Source organism: Aquarana catesbeiana, linkage group LG08 (genome assembly GCF_042186555.1).
Source record: "Aquarana catesbeiana isolate 2022-GZ linkage group LG08, ASM4218655v1, whole genome shotgun sequence".
In the NCBI taxonomy this organism is placed as follows: Eukaryota; Metazoa; Chordata; class Amphibia; order Anura; family Ranidae; genus Aquarana; species Aquarana catesbeiana.
The window spans coordinates 26187799-26210848 of record NC_133331.1 but is presented as its reverse complement, the minus strand read 5'-3'; the positions used below and the strand labels follow the sequence as shown (position 1 = coordinate 26210848).

General features: G+C 43.0%; 1 protein-coding gene across 1 annotated transcript in view; it reads right to left on the bottom strand.

Annotated features, from left to right (window-relative positions):
• The window catches only part of LOC141105646 (alpha-2-macroglobulin-like), a 267675-nt gene that overhangs the window by 5104 nt on the left and 239521 nt on the right, over positions 1-23050 (bottom strand). Inside the window, exons 29-33 of the mRNA XM_073595621.1 lie at positions 22358-22563; positions 14765-14980; positions 14556-14683; positions 13946-14036; positions 10803-10868 (exon numbers count right to left, since the gene is read on the bottom strand). Coding sequence (XP_073451722.1) covers positions 10803-10868; positions 13946-14036; positions 14556-14683; positions 14765-14980; positions 22358-22563 — 707 coding nt within the window. The remainder of the gene's footprint in view (positions 1-10802; positions 10869-13945; positions 14037-14555; positions 14684-14764; positions 14981-22357; positions 22564-23050) is intronic.

Here is a 23050-nt window from a genome sequence, read left to right as displayed (position 1 = left end):
GAGGGCTACACATAGGGTTACCACCTGTCCAGGATTAACCCAGACAGTTCGGGTTTGAAATCATGTGTCTGGGTTTCAGATTGCCTGAAACCTGGACACTTTATTTAGACTGGACTATGTCTTCCCAGCAGGGTTGCTGGATGAAGTTGTCTAAGTTTAGAGTGTCTGTTACACTCTTTCACACTGCCCAAAGCCAGCACTAACAAACCCCCTCCCCAAACACACACACAGACGGGAGAGGAGAGAGGGCTCAATCTGCACCTCTTCCCCCCACCCCTACCCCTCTGTGTCTGCTCACACTCCAATTCCTGGCGCTGTGCCTCAGAAGAGGAAAGTTGGGGTCAGAAATTTGAAGTCCAGCAGCCTCAGATGGGAGGTGCCAAGGGGTGAGTGGGCTCACCATCCATCCCTGTCTGGGACTGAAGTCTCCCCCTTCTCTCTCCCGCATCTGAGTGAGTACACTAAGGCAAATCAGGGTTCTCCGAGCACCCCTTACATTAGAGTTCCCCTTTACACCAGAGGCCACAGTGTTTCCCCTTACATCAGAATTCTCAGTGCCCCCCCTAAATCAGGGTTCCCAGAGCATCGCTTATGATAGATGCCTCAGAGTTCTCCCTTACATCAGAGTCTGCAGAGTCCCCCCTTACAGTGAAAGGGAACTCTGTGAGTTCAGATGTAAAAGGGGAACTCTGTGGACTCTGATGTAAAGGGGGACTCTTGTTATTAACTTCATATGATTAGAAATGTTATTTAATAGCAAAATATATGTATAGTTTATACTATAAAAAAATTGCCGTGTGCCGCTAAAGTGTTCGGGTTTGACTTGAAGAAAATGTGGCAACCCTAGCTCCACGTGGGAGCCAGTGCAGCAAGAGGCTTCTAGCTGTGTGCACCAAGTTGGTTGGTGAACAGTCTGTAGGACACAGTCAAGGGCCTGGAGTGTAAGGCCAGAGCAGCAGTGCTGCAAGTACAAGCCAGAAAAGGGCTGAATGTTGTTTATGTTGAAGGAGAATAAATGCTGAAAACCCCTGCGAGGGAAACTTACGTTTATGTTTTCTGAACTCTCTTTTAATAAAAATGGGCAAACAAAGCCCTTAAAAAGAAGAAACAGTAGGTGGCAGTGTCCTTAAAGTTCTACACTTGGAGTGAAACCCTTATGCCCCGTTCACACGATCGGACATTGATCGGACATTCCGGCAACAAAATCCTTGGATTTTTTCCTACGGCTGTTGGCTCAAACTTGTCTTGCATACACACGGTCACACAAAGTTGGTCGGAAATTGCGAACGTCAAGAATGTGGTGACGTGCAACACGTACGACGAGCCAAGAAAAATGAAGTTCAACAGCCAGTGTGGCTCTTCTACTTGATTCAGAGCATGTGTGGAACTTTGTGCGTCGGAATTGTGTACACACAATCGGAATGTGCGCAAACGGATTTTCTTGTCGGAAAATTTGAGAACCAGATCTCAAATTTTGTGCGACGGAAATTCCGATGGAAACTGTCTGATGGAGTCTTCACATGGTCGGAATTTCCAACAACAAGCTCCGATCGCACATTTTACGCCAGAAAGTCCGACCGTGTGTACGGGGTATTACACTTATTTTCTCCTGTTTTCATCTGGTGATTCAGCAAGCAAGTCTGTTATTTTTCAAAATCTCAAGCTCTCCAGCAGAATGTATCAGTTTACATGGATAATACAAGCCATTTAACACTGGAAGGGTTGGTTAAAATGTTCAGCTTTTATTTACTATTTATAAAGAGTAAAAACGTTATCCCAAAAGTAAGAAAAAAAAATCCCTTTGCAGTAACTGGTTATAAAGTGTTATCTGGAGTTTGGCTTCATTAGTTAGTGTATTTGAATCCGCTAATACATTTACCACTACTCCCCCCCCCAGACTGATAATGGTGCTGTCTACTGTGCCTCCTGTTCTTATTCATCCAGAGTTTTGTCTCACTAATACAGAAGCTGCATTACTGACCAGATCACCAGGTGCAAACAGAGGGAAAAAGACAAAACAAAAAGGAAAACTGATGCACCCACCACATCTAATAATTAGTAAGCTGCAAAATATAACATTTTTGGTTTTGGGTTTAATACTGCTTTAATATAACAAGCACATAACTCTTATGCCCCGTACACACGGTCGGATTTTCCGATGGAAAATGTCCGATCGGAGCGTGTTGTCGGAAATTCTGACCATGTGTGGGCTCCATTGGACATTTTCCATCGGATTTTCTGACACACAAAGTTGGAGAGCAGAAGATAAAATTTTCCGCCAACAAAATCCGATCGCGTCAATTCCGACCGTGTGTCGCCTGTTCCGACGCACAAAGTGCCACGCATGCTCAGAAGAAATTTCTACACGGAACAGCTTAGCGTTCTCAATGGATACAGCACTTTCGTCACGCTGCAATGTTAAAAATGGTTTAATGGTTTAATGGTTTTAAAACAGTAGTTTTGCTGCTTGTATTCACACACACTTCTCACAAACGTATTTTTTTTGTTTTTTTTCTTGGGATTCCCTGAATATATTGTTATTTGTCAAATCTGACATAATTTTTTTTTTTTTGTTTTATTTTTTTTTATTTAAAGCCATTTTTCGTTTAGATTTTATGTTTGTATTTTTTCCAAGGCTGATCTTTGTTTAATGTTATTTTTAGTTTTACTCCAGACTATTTTTGTGTGTGTTTTGTGTGTCAAGTTACCACAACACCATTGATATCTTTTATTATTTAATCTCAAGGAGATTGTTTGTTGTTGGTGTCCCTTGTTAATTTCACATTGTATTTTTGAAATGTACCTGAATCCTCACAAACCAACTGTCCTTTTGAAGTAAAACACACATAGGCAAGTATAATTCAAAACAAAAATCCTTTATTAAGGGCTCAGAACCAAACAAAGAGGGAGGCAACGCTGGATCAACAGGAGAAATTAGCGAAGCCTGGGACCCCCAGGGCAGACATTAATTCTTGAACATCAAAATTGGTGGCCTGAGGAGTCCATATGTAAGGGAGGGCAGTCTGGTCCAGAAGTCACAGAGATCTGGAAAGCAGCAGATGACATCTGTGTCCCCAGGCTGTGGTACCACAAGAGGCTGCATCTTTTGGCCGACCAGACTGGATCCAGGGTCCTCACTTTCTGGTCTTCCTTCCACGCTTCCTTCCTGGCTGTGGCTCTGCTGTTGGAGATGTGGCAGGAGGAGGAGTAGGACCTGGAGGAGGAGGAGGACTGGGAGGACCTGGAGGAGAAGGAGGAGGAGGACCTGCAGGAGGAGGAGGAGGACCACGTGTGAGTTCGCAAAAGTGTGTCTCAGATTTAATTTGGGCCCTCATACCTTTATTAAGAGCCTCCAATATGAGCGACTCACACATGAGTTGTTGTCCCTCCTCCATCCTCTGCATTGTAGAGGCAATAAAGTCAGCAAATTCATCCTCCACGGTGTGTGGTGCTCCCAGGGCCTCTGTAGCCTTCCAAAAGAGGCCTATGGCAGCCTCCTCTAGGGCACTCCTTCTCCTGCCACTTTCTCTTTCCAGGGGGAGGGGAGGGACCTGCAGATCAGGCAGCCGGCTCGGCCCGGCCACCTCCTGGCTGAGACTTCCCTGTGTATGAAAAAGGGACATGGTTTTAGTTTTTGCTTCATCAATCACAATCCTAAATTAGTACTCCAAACTAACATCTAGTTAACATCATTGATTGGACAAGCAGAAATATTTAGAGGAATGCTATACCTGGCTCAAGCTGGGCTCCTCCACATGTTGCTGCCTGGAAGGCCCAGGTTGGGCGTCAGAAGCCTCAGCTGGAGGGGAAGGAAGCGTGGAAGGGAGACTGGAAAGGGATGACCTGGGTTCAGTCTGGCCTGCCAGAAAATGCAGCCTGTCATAGTACCACATCCTGGGGACATAGATGTCATCTGCTGCTCCGGATCTCTGTGAATCCTGGACTTTCTGGTGCTCCCTTACATATGTGCTCCTCAGGCCACCAATTAGGATCTTCAAATATGTGATGTCTGCCGTGGGTATCACCTGCTTCACAATTTCCAACAATTGATCCAGCGTTGCCTTCCTCTTTGTTTGGTTCCTGTAATGTGGGTGGTTGATCTCCCACAGACAGGGCAGCTCCCTGAACATGTCAATAAATATTGACATGAAGTCATTATCTTGTAATAAGATATCCATGTTCACTGCAAGACACAACACAAGACAAAGCCAAATGTCAGACCAAACTCTCCTAATCTTGTTACAATATAGGCCTCAATCTAGAAGCAGTATAGGCACAAGTATGTCTCTTACCTTCGTTCTTACGATCGGCGCGTCCAATGCTCCTTCCTCCGCTCACAGATCGTACGTAATACGCACGTGTGTTATGCTTTATACACACTGCGCATGCGTGTAACTCCGCCCGCCCCTGACATTCTTTCTAGTCTATTCCCCGCCCCTTTTCGTTCGGCGCAGTGGGTGAAGAGCACATGGCGGAGAGCACATGGCGGAGTCAGAGCAGGTGCGTGCTAATTACAGGAACGAGGAGGAGGAGGAGGAAAGCCCGGATCCGGACACGTCCCTATCCAGAAGGAGAAGATTTAAGGCCACAAATATGTCCTTTGGGGAGATGTTGGAGATGGTGGACATCCTGAAGAAGGCCGACTATGATGGAAAGTATGGACCTTACCCCAACCCCAATATCAGAAAGGCCAAGATCATTGCGAAAGTGGTCAAAAGTCTGCACAGGAATTTCGGGGTACGACGATCGAAAGATCAGCTCAGGAAGCCGTGGTCGGACCTGAAATTAAGAGAGCCCGAGCAGTACCGAAAGATCCGGAGAGTGCTGCAAAAAAGTAAGTAGTTGTGCTGTGTTCCTATTCTTTTTGTCTTTATTACGTTCGTGCTGCTCCATATGCTTTTCTTAATTGTTGAACAGTTTAAAATGTTAATTTTAATGTTCATGGGCCCATTATTCGTTCGTATCAAACATTTTTTTTTTTGGCCTCTAAAACATCATTGTTTAGGCCATATGTATTTTCCTACATTTTTTAGGGCCTACTTGGATGCAAAATATTTGGTTGTGTAGATGGCTTTGTTACTAGAATGAAATGCAAACTAGATTCTGTGTAAGGAGAGGACACTCAGCAGCTGTTTTCACATCTGGACGCTGGAGCACTAGTGTGGGACACAAGAACACCCTTTTTATTAGGGGGCCCACACAGGTGCTCCAGTGTATACTATAGGGGGGTCTCCATCTGTGAAGCTTGTACAAAACAGGTAAAGTATTGCAGGTTGACAAAGGACACTAAAAAAGCGACATCTTGGAACTCTGCTAAAATTGACAATTGTACACCACTTCCAAGCAATGTTTCCTATTTATAGTTCTGCCATCAAATATCTGTGTGCTAATTATACCATTTTTGTTTTACATAGGGGAGAAAAGACTCGGAGGACACCCCTCATCCGAGGAGACCAGAGACCCACCACCTCTGGAAGAAGGTGAAATACCCCCAACACAAGTGGAGCAGGAGGAGGAAGAAGATGTGGTGGAAACTGGCACCACAACAGGTGAGTGTCTGCGACCACAGGCTCAGGTAAGAGATGGATGCTGGCAGATTTTTGATACCTGTTTTTGTTTGGTTTCTCTCTTTTTAGGTGATCGTGAGGTTATGGATCGAGATCCTTTCACATCATAAAGTGCCCAGATCCTGATCAGGGAGATAATGGGGTGTAATTTAGAATTGGAAAACATCAAGAAAAAAATCAATGATGTGATTCAAAAAAATAATAACATCATTGATGTTTTTAGGCGAATTTAAAACCCCACAAAATCACTTTTTTTTTGTGTGGTACAATCTTTTAAATTTTTGAGCGATGTTTCGAAATGCCAAATTTGGAGGATGCACACAGTGTGCCAACATGTGCTATCTGCCATCACGGGAGATCAATGGATGCGTTTTAGGGGTGCAACCCCTTCCCCAATAATAAAGTAGCAGTGAGGGAGGGGTTGCTCCCACAAAACATGGCCCTTGATGCCCCATGATGGCAGCTAGCACATGTTGACCTTCGTAAATTGGTGTGCATCTTCCAAATTTGGCTTTTCAAGGGGTGACTTCACCCCATCTGAACGCAATATCAAACACAGTTCCTAAATACTCATGTCTGATATTGCCTTCAAGTTTTACCATATGTTAACTTTGTAAGTTCAAGATTGTTGTGTTTCTTGTTGGTTTTACACAGGCCTGTTTTATCGTAAATGGACATTTCTATTTTTGATAATGCCACCCCAAAAATTGTTATACAACAAACATGTTGGTTTGTTTTAAAAAACGTTTCTGTTTGTGCACCTGATTGTGCAGGTAATACCTGATTGTGCAGGTATTAAAAAGTTTGTTAATCAAGAATGTGTGGATTATTGTCTCAATGCTACAACACTTTTGTGGTGATGTAATTGCTGTTTTCTGAGAAAATGGTGGTTATTTCCTAAGGGCAAATCCTCTTTGCACTACAAGAGCATTTTCAGTGCAGTTTCAAGAGCACTTGTAGTATAAAAAGTGTATACGCCTTTAATAAATAACAGCCAACAGTGCTTTATATAAGGTTACACAATCACGCCATTTTCAGGACTCCACACATTGCTGTCAGGGTCAGCTAAAACAAACACAAGCAGTAAATGTCACCAAAGATTAAATTTGTTTTTTTTTATTTGATAAATGCTTCACAAATTGTCTGGCATATTGATGGCCCCCTACCCGCAAAGAACTCAAGGTATCTTAACCGGACATCACGGGCACTCAGGGAGGGCAAGCCAGGACGGCCACTTTCAAGCACCATCAGGGTTGTATCATGTAGATTTCCGGCCTCAGGCCCAACTGAGCCAGCATAGTTGGCAGAATGTTGGCGTAAAAAGTTAAGGAGAACAAAGCACGCCAGGATTAGATGATTAAGTTTATACTCCGCCATATGGATGGGTGTAAGAAATAGGTGGAACCGGCTGGCCATGATTCCAAATGTGTTCTCCACCACTCTTCTGGCTCTGGCCAGCCGGTAATTAAAAACCCTCTGTTCCGGGGCGAGGGTCCTCATCGGGAATGGCCGCATAAGATGTCCCCCAGCGCAAATGCTTCATCCGCAACAAAGACGAATGGGAGTCCTTCCATATTGTTCTCTGGAGGTGGCAAGTCCAAGCTGCCATTCTGGAGTTGCCTGTAGAACTCCGTCTGGGCGATGACTCCACCATCGGACATCCGGCCATTCTTCCCCACGTCCACATACAAGAAGTCGTAATTAGCCGACACCACCGCCAACATCACAATACTATTGAACCCTTATAGTTGAAATAGTACGACCCCGAGTTGGGTGGTGGGACGATGTGGACGTGTTTCCCATCAATTGCCCCTCCGCAGTTAGGAAAGTCCCACCGCTGGGCAAAGTGGGAGGCCACAGTCTGCCATTCCTGTGGCGTGGAAGGAAACTGTTGAGGAAAACAAAAATAATTTACTATTTTTGCACATAAACATGGCAAGCAGATTAGGCACAAACATTCTTGGCCAACCTCCAGATAGCATTTATTAAGGGGAAATTAACACCAAAGTATAAGGTACACCTATCATATTCAACCTCCCCCCTTCTCGTGGGCAATTTCTAACATTATAGGGGGGGAATCATGGACAGGTAACCCTCTTCACTTCATTGAGAGATGAATGCCTAAATATAGGGTATTTCTTGTAACTGCCCCTTCTTAGTTACACTATTGGCAGCCCACTGGACAGGTAAGAAGTGTCATCATACAAAGATATAAATACACACTGTACACATTTGAGGACATTTGGACATTCTGATATTACCTATCAAGATAATAATAGAATCCAAAAACTTTAAACAGTACCATTGGAAAGTATACAGGCAGGCCCTTGCACTACATGCTTTGGGGAATTCATCCATAAATCTGACCAGTAAAGAGATGGGTATAGTGTGTATGGGTTTGGAAAAGTCAGCAGATAGATGATTGAGGATAGATAGAGAATTGGGATCAGCTGACTTAGCAGTTGGGGGGAGGGAGGGTTTAGAAAAATGATTTGGGGACACTACAAAAAAAAGCCTCTTGAACTCTGCCTGAATTTAAAGCACAAATCAAATTTCTAAACATTTTAGGGGGTGTTTGGGGTAAAGCACTACTATGGAGCTGATAAAATACATTGTTAAGTGACTACATGAGGTGAATATAGGGGCAGGAGAGCATGTTGGGGAGGTAAGTGAAGGCAGATATGTATGAAGGACTTAAAAAATAAATACCTAAAAAACCAGCATGCATGAGAACAAAGGGGACATTCACAGCATATTACAATCATGGTCATTAGGGAATGAGGAAAGAAATACAAGATATTAGCAAACATTAATTACAATAAAATGTGATATTAAAGGATAAAAATCTTACCTTCATATACTCCTTCTGCAGGACCTGGATGATGGCAGAACAGGTCTCTGGGATGATGATACCCAGAGCCTGGGGGGAGATGCCTGTCGAGAACTTGAGGTCCTGCAGGCTTCTCCCTGTCGCCAAGTACCGCAGGGTAGAGACGAGCCTCTGCTCCAGAGTGATGGCTTGCCTCATGCAGGTATCCTGCCTGCTGATATAGGGGGTCAGCGAAGCCAGCAGACGGTGAAATATGGGGTCCGTCATCCTGAGAAAGTTCCTGAAATCATCAGGATTATTCTCACAGATCTCACAGAGCAAAGGCATATGAGAGAACTGGTCACGCTGAAGCAACCAATTCTTGGTCCATGAACTCCTCCCCACCCTGTTCATGGACTGGACTTGTGTCAAAGTCAGGACCCCAACACCAAGCCCCCGCACAGCATGAACTCTACGAGGAGTACGTATACGAAACATGGCTAGAAAACGGCCGGCTGCTCAGAACGAAGTAACAGAATGCACTGAAGAACAGCAAGGCCTGTGAAGAGCGACCTGAAAAACAGTAACGAACGAACAAGAACACAATGACTACTTAAAGTCACGCGGAACTTGCTTGCACGCACTGAAGAGCAAATACAAACCCACAAGCACAAACTGAACGGCAGAAAACGATCTGAAAGCCACGAGTCTGAAAAAGCGTGAATCGTCTCTCACCAAACTTTTACTAACACGAGATTAGCAAAAGGAGCCCAAAGGGTGCCGCGCTTGGTTCTGAACTGGCCATTTCTAGTCTCGTCGTACGTGGTTGACGTCACCGCGTTCTTGGCGATCGGAAATCCCGACAACTTTGTGCGACCGTGTTTACGCAAAACCAGTTTGAGCCAACATCCGTCGTAAAAAATCCTAGAATTTTGTTGTCGGAATGTCCGAACAAAGTCCGACCGTGTGTACGGGGCATTATGCGGGGTACACACGACTGGTTTTGCCGTTGGAATAAACTCCAAAGGTTTCTCCGATGGAACTCCGACGGAATTCCATTCAAGTGGTCTTGCCTACACACGGTCAAACCAAAGTCCAACCAAAGTCCGACCATCCATAACGAGGTGACATACAGCACGTATGACAAGACTAGAAAAAAGAAGCTCAATAGCCAGTAGCCAATAGCTTCCGAATCGTATTTGCTTCAGAGCATGTGTCGTTTTTGGTCCGTCAGAACAGCATACAGACGAGCGTTTTTCCCTATAGGAATTGGTTCCGTCGGAAATATTTAGAACATGTTCCATTTCTAGATCCGTCAGAATTTTCGAAAAAAAAAAAGTCCGATGAGTCATAGACAAGATCAGAATAGACGATGAAAAGATTCTGTTGGACATTCCGCTCGTGCGTACGAGGCTTTATTGTTAGAAAGATGAACCTCAATGACAAAAGTCAGGAAGATCATTCTTGATCACAGATAAATTTAGTGCCCATAAAGGTGAGTAGCCAATGTGTTTTAGGGTGATTGCAGGTTCCCCTTCATCAAGGCTGCTTGTTTAGAATTTTCATTTATAATGCTTGCAATGTGGACATGTGTTCCCTTAAGGATTTTTGCCCAACTTTGGAGAAATTTTCTTTCACTTCTGATTGTGTTTCATTTTTTTCTCTAATCAAAACTAAACAAAATTTAGTAAAAAAAATAAACGATTGTGCTGTTGGAAGCTAAATTATGGAAATGAGAAGTGTCTTTAATGTCAAAATGTTGTTGCTTTGCTCAGGTAGTTGCCTAATCAATGTAGTTAAAGCAATACAGCCTGGTCAAGGACCACCTTAGCTTTATAAGGAGACACCTTATGTGAAGTACCTGATAAAGGGTATATTTATTAGAAACAGATGTGCCATTGGGAAAACTTATAACTTTGTGTAGATATAACAGTTGTATTGAGAAACCTTTTGATCAACCATTCGCAGCATTATCATTGCCTTTAAGTTTTAAGTATCTTTGCATAAGAACCTGTGACTTATGTTGTCCAGTGAACTGTGTTACGTTACAGTTTCCATTTACTCATAAACTGTCTTTGGCTTTGTGAACTAGTTTATTTACTCTATGCTTTACTTGTCTGCATACATAAAATCCTGTAATAAAATGTATGTTGATATGCATATTCAAATCTCAGTCCACACCAAAAGTCCCATCAGCCTCAGTATTGGCATGAGATGTGTTGATAACCTTAGGACTTTCAGCTTTTGTCTCAGGAAGAGAAATGCAGTAGATAATCAAATCAATTTTTTTTTTTAGAAGATCGCCACCTGCAGTGGAGAAAGTAAACTGCAACTGGTTACATGTATGTCACAATCATGCTGCAGAGAGGATGCATCATATAGCTGCCATCTCAACTCAATAGGTAGATGAAAAAAGGCATTCAAACCTCATTCAGATATAAGGTGACCATGTCCGTCTGTATTTCACTTCTCTGTATCAGTCTGTCCTGCAGCTGTGAAAAAAAAAATCATATCTTAATATTCATATTATAATAACATAAAAAGGTTAAAGTCTCCTGTTACCATTTGGTGAGATAGTGTTGGGTTAGTATTTGTCCTGGTAGTTGGATCATAACTGTGAAATGAATCCTAAACTTACATTTCAGCCTAATGAGCTTAGCCAAGTTAAAGTGGACCTTTTCCCCTTCACAAAAATTTTCATCAGAATGCAGCACTACACAACCTTTTCACCTCTTGTTGGCTATGCGTCGTATGACCTTACAATCATCTGCTTGAAGAAAAAAAATTCTCCCCAAGACATCACGGAAAAGTCCTTTTTCTCAGCAAGGTAATGTGGAAGATGAGGCGCATGATGACATTGGCGGCCAACTCATTCCTTCTTCACTGAGCCATCAATGACCTTGTATGCCTCATCTTGCATATGCTTTGCACCAGAAATTTTGTGAGGAGAAAATGGGTAACTACTACTAACTTTATTAGTTTTAGTTAGTAGAATTTATTATGGTGGTCAGGATTATTAGGTATTGGGGGGGGGGGGGCAAACTTTAATCACCTGACACAAGGAGTACCACCAACAATATAAAGACAAGGCTTAGCTCATACATAAGTTAAATTGTCAATTTATATAAAAATAAAATTTGGGGTAGATCTCCTTTTTTTATTTTTATTTTCTCCTTTTTGGTGGCTGTGGTCATGTCACTCAACACCTGGCTTCTTATATCTCAAACAAATCAGATCTCTATGTGGGGGATCTTCTTTGGCTAAATATTCTTTTTAATAGTATTTTTGAATTTTGTATCATGTATATATGTGTATATATATATATATATATATATATATATATATATATATATATATATATATATATATATTATAGGGACTATTCTACATACTATGCCTACTTACTCCAGTCACCATAACCAGACTTAGTATGAAAAGTAAGTTGGTAATTGAAAGCACAACAAACCACAATTGTTTATGACCAAAGTTTTCCAGATGTACTACATTTTATCATAGTCAAGAAGAAAATATCTCCTGAAGACGGGGGGGGGGTGTATTATATCTTCATGTCCTGCATTGAGTGTCAATCCTCACCCATTGCTGAGAGAAGCGTTTTTTCGGTACTTCTAAGCTTTCAATGCACAAAACAGGTTGGCCCACCCTTGCCTATTGCAGACTCCTTTTTTTAAGTTATGTTTTAATTCATCATAGAAGTATCCTTTGCTCTGCACAGCAAAAAACTAGTAACAATCTTATAGTTGCATATTATTTATCAATGACATATCAATTATTTAAACAGGAGCTGCTGTCTGGAGGTTCTGGAGCACAGTGTGTCAAAATGACAAAAGTGAGAGGCTTCCAACAGAAGTGAGAAGCTCATGAGCTATATTTTCTCTTGACGCGTCCAAAGCATTCGATATTGTTAAATGGCATTACCTGTGGTCGGGGTTGTCAGTACCACATCCATGGAGCTATTTTTTTGCGACTCAGCTTCAACATATGGGGGGCTGGGCATTCCACAATAGTGTTACCACTTATAGTTCATGTGCCTTGCTAGCTTGCACCCCGCACACTTCTTTTGGTTGAAGCACTAGAAGCAGGCTCACTAAAGGAGGAGGGTAACTGCCCCACGATACCTTTGCTATCAAAAGTGTGAAGCATACCACGGTCTTTGTTTCAGTATACAGGGCCTACAGAGTATACACCCATATGGGGTAATACAAATTTACCTGAGCTTGAGGGGCTGGAGAACTTCAATAATTGGAAACAAAGGGAGGTGGTAAGATTGAAAATTGGGGATGGGGACAGTTCCCCAAACTAGTCTCCAAACATAAGAGAATAGACTTTCTCGGTACCAATAGAACAACTTACATATTTGAATAAAAAATAAATTTTATTAATACACAATAATAAAAAACAGGACATCCAAACATAGATAAGAACATTGTGTTCTATGTTCAAAACAGAACAATATAAAATACAAGGGTGTCTATACAAGTATATTGCTGATACTTAATGTGCTCCAGAGGTGGAGACAGAAGGTATAGTGGGTCCTCAAACCACCTCATTGGGAGCTGAAAGTAAGTTTTTAGGTGTACACCTTATGCCCAGTTTCCTTAAGTGTTAAAAAAAAAAGGACCAAACTCAATGCATTGACAACGCGCAAAGTACAGTAAGTCTGCTTCTGATGGTTTCCAGGTACTATGGGTTACTGAAATCCACACTTAATTCTTAAAACTGCTGATTGAATTGTAGCAGAGGCACACCCTGCACTTTCCAGAATAATAGATATTCTCAACCGCGCCATCAATATTTCATTCTTTTGTACGTTTTAGTAAATCCTTTATGGAGGTGTATAGAAAGATTGTGTAACCCAGAAGAAATACACAAATCCATGGACAGGCCATACAGACTCCATGTAGACAGATTCTCAGATAAGAAATGACCCCTAGAACAAGTGTAATAATTCAGTGATGCTAACCAATGAGCCACCACCATTCTCCACATTATTATAATTTGCTCTTGTACAGTGGCCTTAAACACTAAACTTTTTTTTCCTAAAGTGGTTGTAAACTTGAGTCATGGAATCTGTGCAAAGCACATACTGTATATTTGAAGTGTTTATTTATCTCTCTCCAAAGCTCTAAATGTTGTTTCTCTCTGGTGCTTCTTCCTCTGCTATCAGCATGAGTCGCTTATGAGAAGTTTTCCCGACACATGAGATGAATTTGTGTGTCGGAGGGGGCTTGTCTATTCACAACACAGCTCTGCTGTGTGGAGGGGGTGGGGGGTATGCCTTTCCTCCAATCTGCTCTCACACACTGTAAGTACAGTCTCTCTGCCCTCTCATCTGTGCTGCTGACAGATGAAGACAGATTTTTAACACGATCTGCACTTTTGAGAGGATATAGAGAGGGGAAGACTGCAAATAAATAAGTAAAACAAATGTGGGAGGATTTGTTTAATCTTTGGGTATCACCTGAGGCTGTTCACTTCATTGGGTATATATGAGGGTTTACAACCACTTTAATGTATGCTAATAGAATATTTTGTCAGTAGCCATCCTTACCTTCTTCACTGTACTCTTGATCGGAATGATTCCAGACAGCATCTTCACCTCGATAACAACCATATTCGTTCTTTCCCTGGTTCCAGTGTAACTGTGAAAGTAAAACATAAATAAATAAAATATAGGACTAGGGTGAAATACCCTGTCATGCCCCTAATACTTTATAATAATTCTTAGGTAAGTAGTTTCCAACAGCAGCAACACCCATCCGTAAGCAAGTGCCACACATTGAGTTAACTATCAGCAATCATGTCTGTGTGTGATGTGATAACCTGGAGAGGAACCATACTAGGTTGATCTGTACACACTGGCTTCCTTTTAATAGTGTCCCCCAATCCCCCCCCCCCGGGTTATGGGCGGGGGGCTGCTTGCTCAGGTTAAAGGATCTCACCAAAAAGTCTCTGAGATCCTGTCTGTACAAGAAGTGAGACACAATCTTTCCAACAGTAACACAGACACAAATACACCTTCAGTTGAGTGAGTAAGAGTTAGATATTTTAAGAATGTTTTATTTATTGTACCATTCATCAACAAATTATGGTCACGTTATACCCTCCAAGTTTTAACTGAGTCCCCCCGATAAATAATTGAAAACACTAATAAAACTCACGAAGCATCGATGTGAATCTCAAATTTTGTCACTGGATCCCCCAGACACTCTCGGCTTGAATGTGTTGTCACCTTTAATGAAAAGCTGGTGTCCCTTTTGGGTGGAGGGACATTGTATCTCAGGACTGCCTGTGTGGTGAGCAGAGAAAATCGAGTTTGAGAGTGACTATACACAAGAAAAAAGAAGGCAGAGGGTTGATTTCCACTTACCTGTGCGAAAACACATCCGTTCCCTGTGACAGACAATGTGTAATCTCCGGTAACAGCCGGTAGTGATGCTCTTTGAAGGAGGAGGCGGTTGTTTTTGTCTACATGGAACTTCTCCAGAAATCCTGAGCTGGCACTGACAGTCACAGTCACATCACCCTTATCACTAAATGTGAGCTCTGAATACTTGGCTAGAGCTTGGAGAGCCACAACTGTGTCCTACATAGAATAAGAAAATGATGTTTGTGAAGGCCTTCATCTAATAATCAACACCTTCCGCTAAAAAGGTAGCAGATTTTGGATTGTGCTCAGTTCCTGCAACTAACATATTGTTTCTAAATAAAGGCCAGCCTTTTTAAACATTTGGTCTTTAAATGTATCACTGGCCATTTAGGGCAAAGTTAAGGGTTCACTTGAAATCCTACCTGCCCACTGATACTCATCTTCGTGGTGATCCCCTACCATTTTGTTCATCTGATGGGGCCCATGGAAATACCAGGTTAACATTTAGGTATGAGGGAGCATTAGATCGTCAACCTAAAACACTGTAACGTGGGGTAGAAGAAATTGTCATTAACCCTGTGTAAGCTTTGACATTGACCTGCATATAGTTTACACAGAGATTAGACTTATGGCTCCAACAGATGAAAAAAAACAGGGGGGAGCATACAGAGAGTATTAGTGGGGAGTGAGAGAAAGTGACCTATCAAGAGAACCTGTAATTTTTCCCTAAATGGACAAAGTGACAGATTTTCTTTAAGATCTAAGAAAACCAACAAAAAATACATTAATGATCATACAGTATAAAAACTCCCCCACTAATCACAATGAAATTCCATCTCCATTTTCCCCAGTTTTGTTATTGTACACTCAGCTTTATGCCAAACAGTGGTGTTGCCAGACCACCGCTGGGTTACATAGTTACATAGTAGGTGAGGTTGAAAAAAGACACAAGTCCATCAAGTCCAACCTATGTGTGTGTTTATGTGTCAGTATTACATTATATATCCCTGTATGTTGCGGTCATTCAGGTGCTTATCTAATAGTTTCTTGAAGCTATCGATGCGCCCTGCTGAGACCACCGCCTGTGGAAGGGAATTCCACATCCTTGCCTCTCTTACAGTAAAGAACCCTCTACGTAGTTTAAGGTTAAACCGCTTTTCTTTTAATTTTAATGAGTGGTCGCGAGTCTTGTTAAACTCTCTTCTGCGAAAAAGTTTTATTTTTATTGTAAGGTCACCAGTATGGTATTTGTATATCGAAATCATATCCCCTCTCAAGCGTCTCTTCTCCAGAGAGAATAAGTTCAATGCTCGCAACCTTTCCTCATAACTAAGATCCTCCAGACCCTTTATTAGCTTTGTTGCCCTTCTTTGTACTCGCTCCATTTCCAGTACATCCTTCCTGAGGACTGGTGCCCAGAACTGGACAGCATACTTCAGGTGCGGCCGGACCAGAGTCTTGTAGAGTGGGAGAATTATCGTTTTATCTCTGGAGTTGATCCCCTTTTTAATGCCAATATTCTGTTTGCTTTGTTAGCAGCAGCTTGGCATTGCATGCCATTGCTGAGCCTATCATCTACTAGGACCCCCAGGTCCCTTTCCATCCTAGATTCCCCCAGAGGTTCTCCCCCCAGTGTATAGATTGCATTCATATTTTTGCCACCCAAATGCATTATTTTACATTTTTCTACAATGAACCTCATTTGCCATGTAGTTGCCCACCCCATTAATTTGTTCAGATCTTTTTGCAAAGTTTCCACATCCTGCGGAGAAGTTATTACCCTGCTTAGCTTAGTATCGTCTGCAAATACAGAGATTGAACTGTTTATCCCATCCTCCAGGTCGTTTATGAACAAATTAAATAGGATTGGTCCCAGCACAGAACCCTGGGGAACCCCACTACCCACCCCTGACCATTCCGAGTACTCCCCATTTATCACCACCCTCTGAACTCGCCCTTGTGGCCAGTTTTCAATCCATGTACTCACCCTATGGTCCATGCCAACGGACCTTATTTTGTACAGTAAACGTTTATGGGGAACTGTGTCAAATGCTTTTGCAAAATCCAGATACACCACGTCTACGGGCCTTCCTTTATCTAGATGGCAACTCACCTCCTCATAGAAGGTTAGTAGACTGGTTTGGCAAGAACGATTCTTCATGAATCCATGCTGATCCATGCTGATTCCCAAAAGTTTTAGCAGAAGGCAAAATGTTAAACAAAACAAAAAAAAAATCTCTGAGGGAAAGGAAAAAGAAAAACAAACATACAAATCAATAGTATGGCAATGGCAATAAAGCTATCAGCAAGTGAGATAAGACAGAGGGAAAGCTATAGACTGGATCCCCCCCCCCTTCCAATCTATAGCTTTCCCTCTCTCTTATCTCACTTGCTAATAGCTTTATTACCATTGCCATACTATTGATTTGTATGTGTTTCTTTTCTTTTTCTTTTTCCTTTCCCTCAGAGATTTTTTTTTGTTTTGTTTTAACATTTTACTTTCTGCTAAAACTTTTGGGAATCAGTACTGTTTGGACCTTAAAGAAGGGGACACACCCGAAAGCTTGTCCATGAAAAATGATATGTTAGTGCAAATAAAATAAATAAAAAAAGTATCACGGACAGTACTCAATTTTCTCTGCTCTTTTTAATGCAAGAAGCAGAAGGATGTACTTTGTACCTCAGCATGAAAGGAAGGTAGGTATACAGTATCTCACAAAAGTGAGTACACCCCTCACATTTTTGTAAACATTTTATTATATCTTTTCATGTGACAACACTGAAGAAATGACACTTTGCTACAAGGTAAACTAGTGAGTGTACCGCTTGTATAACAGTGTAAATTTGTTGTCCCCTCAAAATAACTCAACACACAGCCATTAATGTCTAAACCACTGGCAACAAAAGTGAGTACAACCCTAAGGGAAAAGGTCCAAATTGTCAATATTTTGTGTGGCCACCATTATTTTCCAGCACTGCCTTAAAGGGGTTGTAAACCTTCTTGTTTTTTCACCTTAATGTATCCTAAGCATTAAGGTGAAAACATTTCTGACAGTGACCGGCCCCCTCGCCCCCCTGTTTTACTCACCTGAGCCTGTTTGTTCCCTCGGCAGAGACATGCTCTTCCTCTCTGGAGTTTACAAAAGCTTCAAAGTACACAGGTTGCCACTGGAGTCCTCTTCCACTCCTCAATGGCGACATCACTGAGCCAGTGGATGTTAGAGACCTTGCTCTCTTCCACCTTCCATTTGAGGATGCCCCACAGATGCTCAATAGGGTTTAGGTCTGGAGACATGCTTGGCCAGTCCATCACCTTTACCCTCAGCTTCTTTAGCAAGGCAGTTGTCATCTTGGAGGGGTGTTTGGGGTCGTTATCATGTTGGAATACTGCCCTGCGGCCCAAGGGAGGGGATCATGTTCTGCTTCAGTATGTCACAGTACGTTTTGGCCTTCATGGTTCCCTCAATGAACTGTAGCTCCCCAGTGCCGGCAGCACTCATGCAGCCCCAGGCCATGACGCTCCCACCATCATGCTTGACTGTAGGCAAGACTTGTCTTTGTAATCCTCACCTGCCACAACACACAACACACGCTTCACAGCATCGGAACCAAATAAGTTTATCTTGGTCTCATCAAACCACAGGACATGGTTCCAGTAATCCATGTCCTTAGTCTGCTTGTCTCCAGCAAACTGTTTGAGGCTTTCTTGTGCATCATCTTTAGAAGAGGCTTCCTTCTGGGGCGACAGCAATGCAGACCAATTTAATGCAGTGTGTGGCATATGGTCTGAGCACTGACAGGCTGACCCCTCACCCCTTCAACCTCTGCAGCAATGCTGGCAGCACTCATACGTCTATTTACCAAAGTCAACCTCTGGATTTGATGCTGAGCACATGCACTCAACTTCTTTGGTTGACCATGGCGAGGTCTGTTCTGAGGGGAACCTGTCCTGTTAAACTGCTGTATGGTCATGTCCACCATGCTGCAGCTCAGTTTCAGGGTCTTGGCAATCTTCTTATAGCCTAGGCCATCTTTATGTAGAGCAACAATTCTTTGTTTTTCAGATCCTCAGAGAGTTCTTTGCCATGAGGTGCCATGTCGAACTTCCAGTGACCAGTATGAGAGAGTGAGAGCGATAACACAAAATTTAACACACAAGCTCCCCATTTACACCTGAGACATTGTAACACTAACGAGTCACATGACACGGGAGGGAAAATGGCTAATTGGGTCCAATTTGGACATTTTCACTTAGGGGTGTATTCGCTTTTGTTGCCAGCAGTTTAGACATTAATGGCTGTGTGTTGAGTTATTTTGAGGGGACAGCAAAATTTACACTGTGTGACAGCAGTCAGGTAAAATCACCTGGTTGCATCCAGGATGGAAAATATGTATGCCTAGATTCAGGCTTTATGCCGACTTATACCACCAGGGGGAGTACTGGGAGTCCTGCAGGGGAAGAGTAGGGATGAGCTTCGAGTTCGAATCGAACTCATATTCGACTCGAACATCGGCTATTCGCCAGTTCGCCGAACAGCGAACAATTTGGGGTGTTCGTGGCAAATTCGAAAGTCGCGGAATACCCTTTAAAAGTCTATGGGAGCAATCAAAAGTGCTAATTTTAAAGGCTTATATGCATGGTATTGTCATAAAAAGTGTTTGGGGACCTAGGTCCTGCCCCAGGGGACATGGATCAATGCAAAAAAAAGTTTTAAAAACGGCCGTTTTTTTCGGGAGCAGTGATTTTAATAATGCTTAAAGTGAAACAATAAAAGTGTAATATTCCTTTACATTTCGTACCTGGGGGGTGTCTATAGTATGCCTGTAAAGGGGCGCATGTTTCCCGTGTTTAGAACAGTCTGACAGCAAAATGACATTTCAAAGGAAAAAAAGTCATTTAAAACTACTCGCGGCTATTAATGAATTGCCGGTCTGACAATACGTATAAAAGTTCATTGATAAAAACAGCATGGGAATTCCCCACAGGGGAACCCCGAACCAAAATAAAAAAAAAAAATGATGTGGGGGTCCCCCTAAATTCCATACCAGGCCCTTCAGGTCTGGTATGGATATTAAGGGGAACCCCGGTCAAAATTTAAAAAAAAATGGCGTGGGGTCCTCCCAAAAATCCATACCAGACCCTTATCCAAGCACACAACCTGGCAGGCCGCAGGAAAAGAGGGGGGACGAGAGAGTGCCCCCCTCCTGAACCGTACCAGGCCACATGCCCTCAACATTGGGAGGGTGCTTTGGGGTAGCCCCCCAAAACACCTTGTCCCCATGGGGGCGGGGTCACCGGGTGGCTCCGCCCCCATTTTTAAGAACCGTCAGAAGAGGAGAAGCGTCACACAGCGGGAGCCTCCCTCCATGCCATCATGAATGTGGAGCGGATCAAGGAGAAGAAGGGAAGAAGACACCGCAGAGGAAGATGCCAGACGAGAACACGGGAGGAAGAACCAGAAGAACCAGAAGGAGAAGATGGAGGAAGAAACCAAAGGAAGATAGAAGATTTGTCAGGAATTGTCAAAAACTGTCTCTTTTAACATTTTTGACAGTTTTTTTCTGAAATGGTAGGGGTACCCTTACCATTTCACACAGGGGGAGGGCCAGGATCTGGGGGTCCCCTTGTTAAAGGGGGCTTTCAGATTCTGATAAGCCCCCCGCTCGCAGACCCCCACAACCACTGGGCAAGGGTTGTGGGGATGAGGCCCTTGTCCCCATCAACATGGGGACAAGGTGTTTTGGGGGGCTACCCCAAAGCACCCTCCCAATGTTGAGGGCATGTGGCCAGGTACGGTTCAGGAGGGGGGGCGCTTTCTCATCCCCCCCTCTTATCCTGCAGCCTGCCAGGTTGCGTGCTCGGATAAGGGTCCGGTATGGATTTTGAGGGGGACCCCACGCCATTTTTTAATGGCCTGGGGTTCCCCTTAATATCCATACCAGACCTGAAGGGCCTGGTATGGAATTTAGGGGGACCCCCCCACGTGATTTTCTTTTTTAAATTTTGGTTCGGGGTTCCCATGTGGGGAATTCTCATGCCGTTTTTATCAATGAACTTTTATGTGTATTGTCAGACCGGCAATTCATTAATAGCCGCAAGTAGTTTTAAATTACTTTTTTTCCTTTGAAATGTCATTTTGCTGTCAGACTGTTCTAAACACAGGAAACATGCGCCCCTTTACAGGCATACTATAGACACCCCCCAGGTATGAAATTTAAAGGAATATTACACTTTTATTGTTTCAATTTAAGCATTATTAAAATCAATGCTCCCGAAAAAACGGCCGTTTTAAAAACTTTTTTTGCATTGATCCATGTCCCCTGGGGCAGGACCCAGGTCCCCAAACACTTTTTATGACAATAACTTGCATATAAGCCTTTAAAATTAGCACTTTTGATTATTCATGTTCGTGTCCCATAGACTTTAAAGGTGTTCGCGTGTTCGAACAAATTTTTTGCCAGTTCGCAAGTTCTGGTGCAAACCAAACAGGGGGGTGTTCGGCTCATCCCTAGGGAAGAGTTAGCCCGGGTTCACACCTATGCGAATTAGATGTGCGTTTCCCCGCATCTAATTCGCATAGTAGGAGAATGTGACTGGCTCCCTATGGAGCCGGTTCACATATCTCCGGGGCGGCTGCGGAGCACACTGCACAAAAACGCTGTGCGTCTTTGGCTCTGTTTCAGGGCCGAATTCAGGCATAGAATCGTCCCTGATTCGTCCCTGAAACGGGGAACAGGGACGCACAGCTCTCCTGTGTGATCTGCAGCTCGGCATAGTGTGAACCCGGGCTTAATGAGCCCAGCTGAAGTAAGTGGGCTCATTAAGACCTATATCAAAAACCTGGGCATGCTTAGGGAGATGCTGCACCCTGGAACCAGTTCTGTGTGTGTAGACTGGGGAGTGGGGTATCTGTCCTGTGCGGTGAGTTTACACCTGTGTGGCAAACTTCTAAAACAGGGAGATAGGGACTGGGGCAGCACAAGGCTGCACCTAGTTGTTAAATAGGGAATCTACGTGTGTAGTAAGCAGTCAAGCTGGCCAGGATTTCTTTTCATGTTTCTTTTTGTTTTGCTGTTATATTTTTCACAGCATATAGTATAAATAAACTGCACCTTTGTTTTTTTCACAAAGTTGTCTGCTGTGCCTGATTTTGTGTGGTGAACCCATTCAGGGGGTTACACACACCCGCTGCCGAGCTAACCCCCTCACAAATGTTATACAAGCTGTACACTCACTACATAACATTGTAGCAAAGTGTAATTTCTTCAGTGTTGTCACATGAACAGATATAATAAAATATTTACAAAAATGTGAAGGGTGTACTCACTTTTGTGAGATACTGTATATGTTGTTTGCTGAGGTCTGTTTTAGCCAAGCATGTGCACATTTCAAATCTGTCTCTGTCCATGGCTTTGCTGGAGCTGTACAGACTGGGTATCTGGGTTGTTGACATTTATTTTCTTGCAGTCACTGAGACATTTAACTAGTAGTGATTTAACCTACCAGAGTTCAGCCGTAATGGTGTTATGTTTTGGTGGACTTGATCTTAAGTGGCAATGAGATATGTAATGCACTGGAATGTTATCAGTTACCTGTGTAGATGAGAAGCCTCCATAGGGGTTCTGCTGTTTGCTCAGCCAGTTCACAATCTCTGTAGCTTTGCCCAGGTCAGGTTTAGGTCCAGAGAGTAGAGCCAGGAGGACATAGGCATTCATTTCCACCTCAGCAGATGGGGCTCTGTACCAGTATGAATCTTGAATGGGAGGAGCAGAATCCCGCGCCCAGTGGAGCTGTCCATCTGTAAATATGACGACACCACATAATTACACTATGATCTTGTCTTGCTCCAAAAACTGAACATAGCACCTTACTATAGGTTGTGCAGGATGTCTGTAGAATTTGGATTGGCATGAGCCAGGACAAAAGGAGACATTGCAAAAGGCATTTAAAGAAAATTGTGACACATCAAAGCTAGAGTTAGGTTTGACAAATATACCTAATTAATGAGGCAATTCTCCATCTCCTTCTCCCTTTCCCTCCCCAACCCCATCATATAGCCCAGTACGAAGCTTTAGAGGGAAAAGGTCTAAAAATAGACATCAGTTCTCTCTTAAACCACAATTCATTGCTAATCCTTTGTCAAACACTATATGGCCAAAATTTTGGTGACACCTGACCATGAGTTTATTCTAACCATGAGTATTAATAAGGGGTGGGCAGCCTCTTTGTGACTATAATAGCCTTTGCTTTTCTGCAAAGGATATTTTGAAGTGTAGACTAAAATG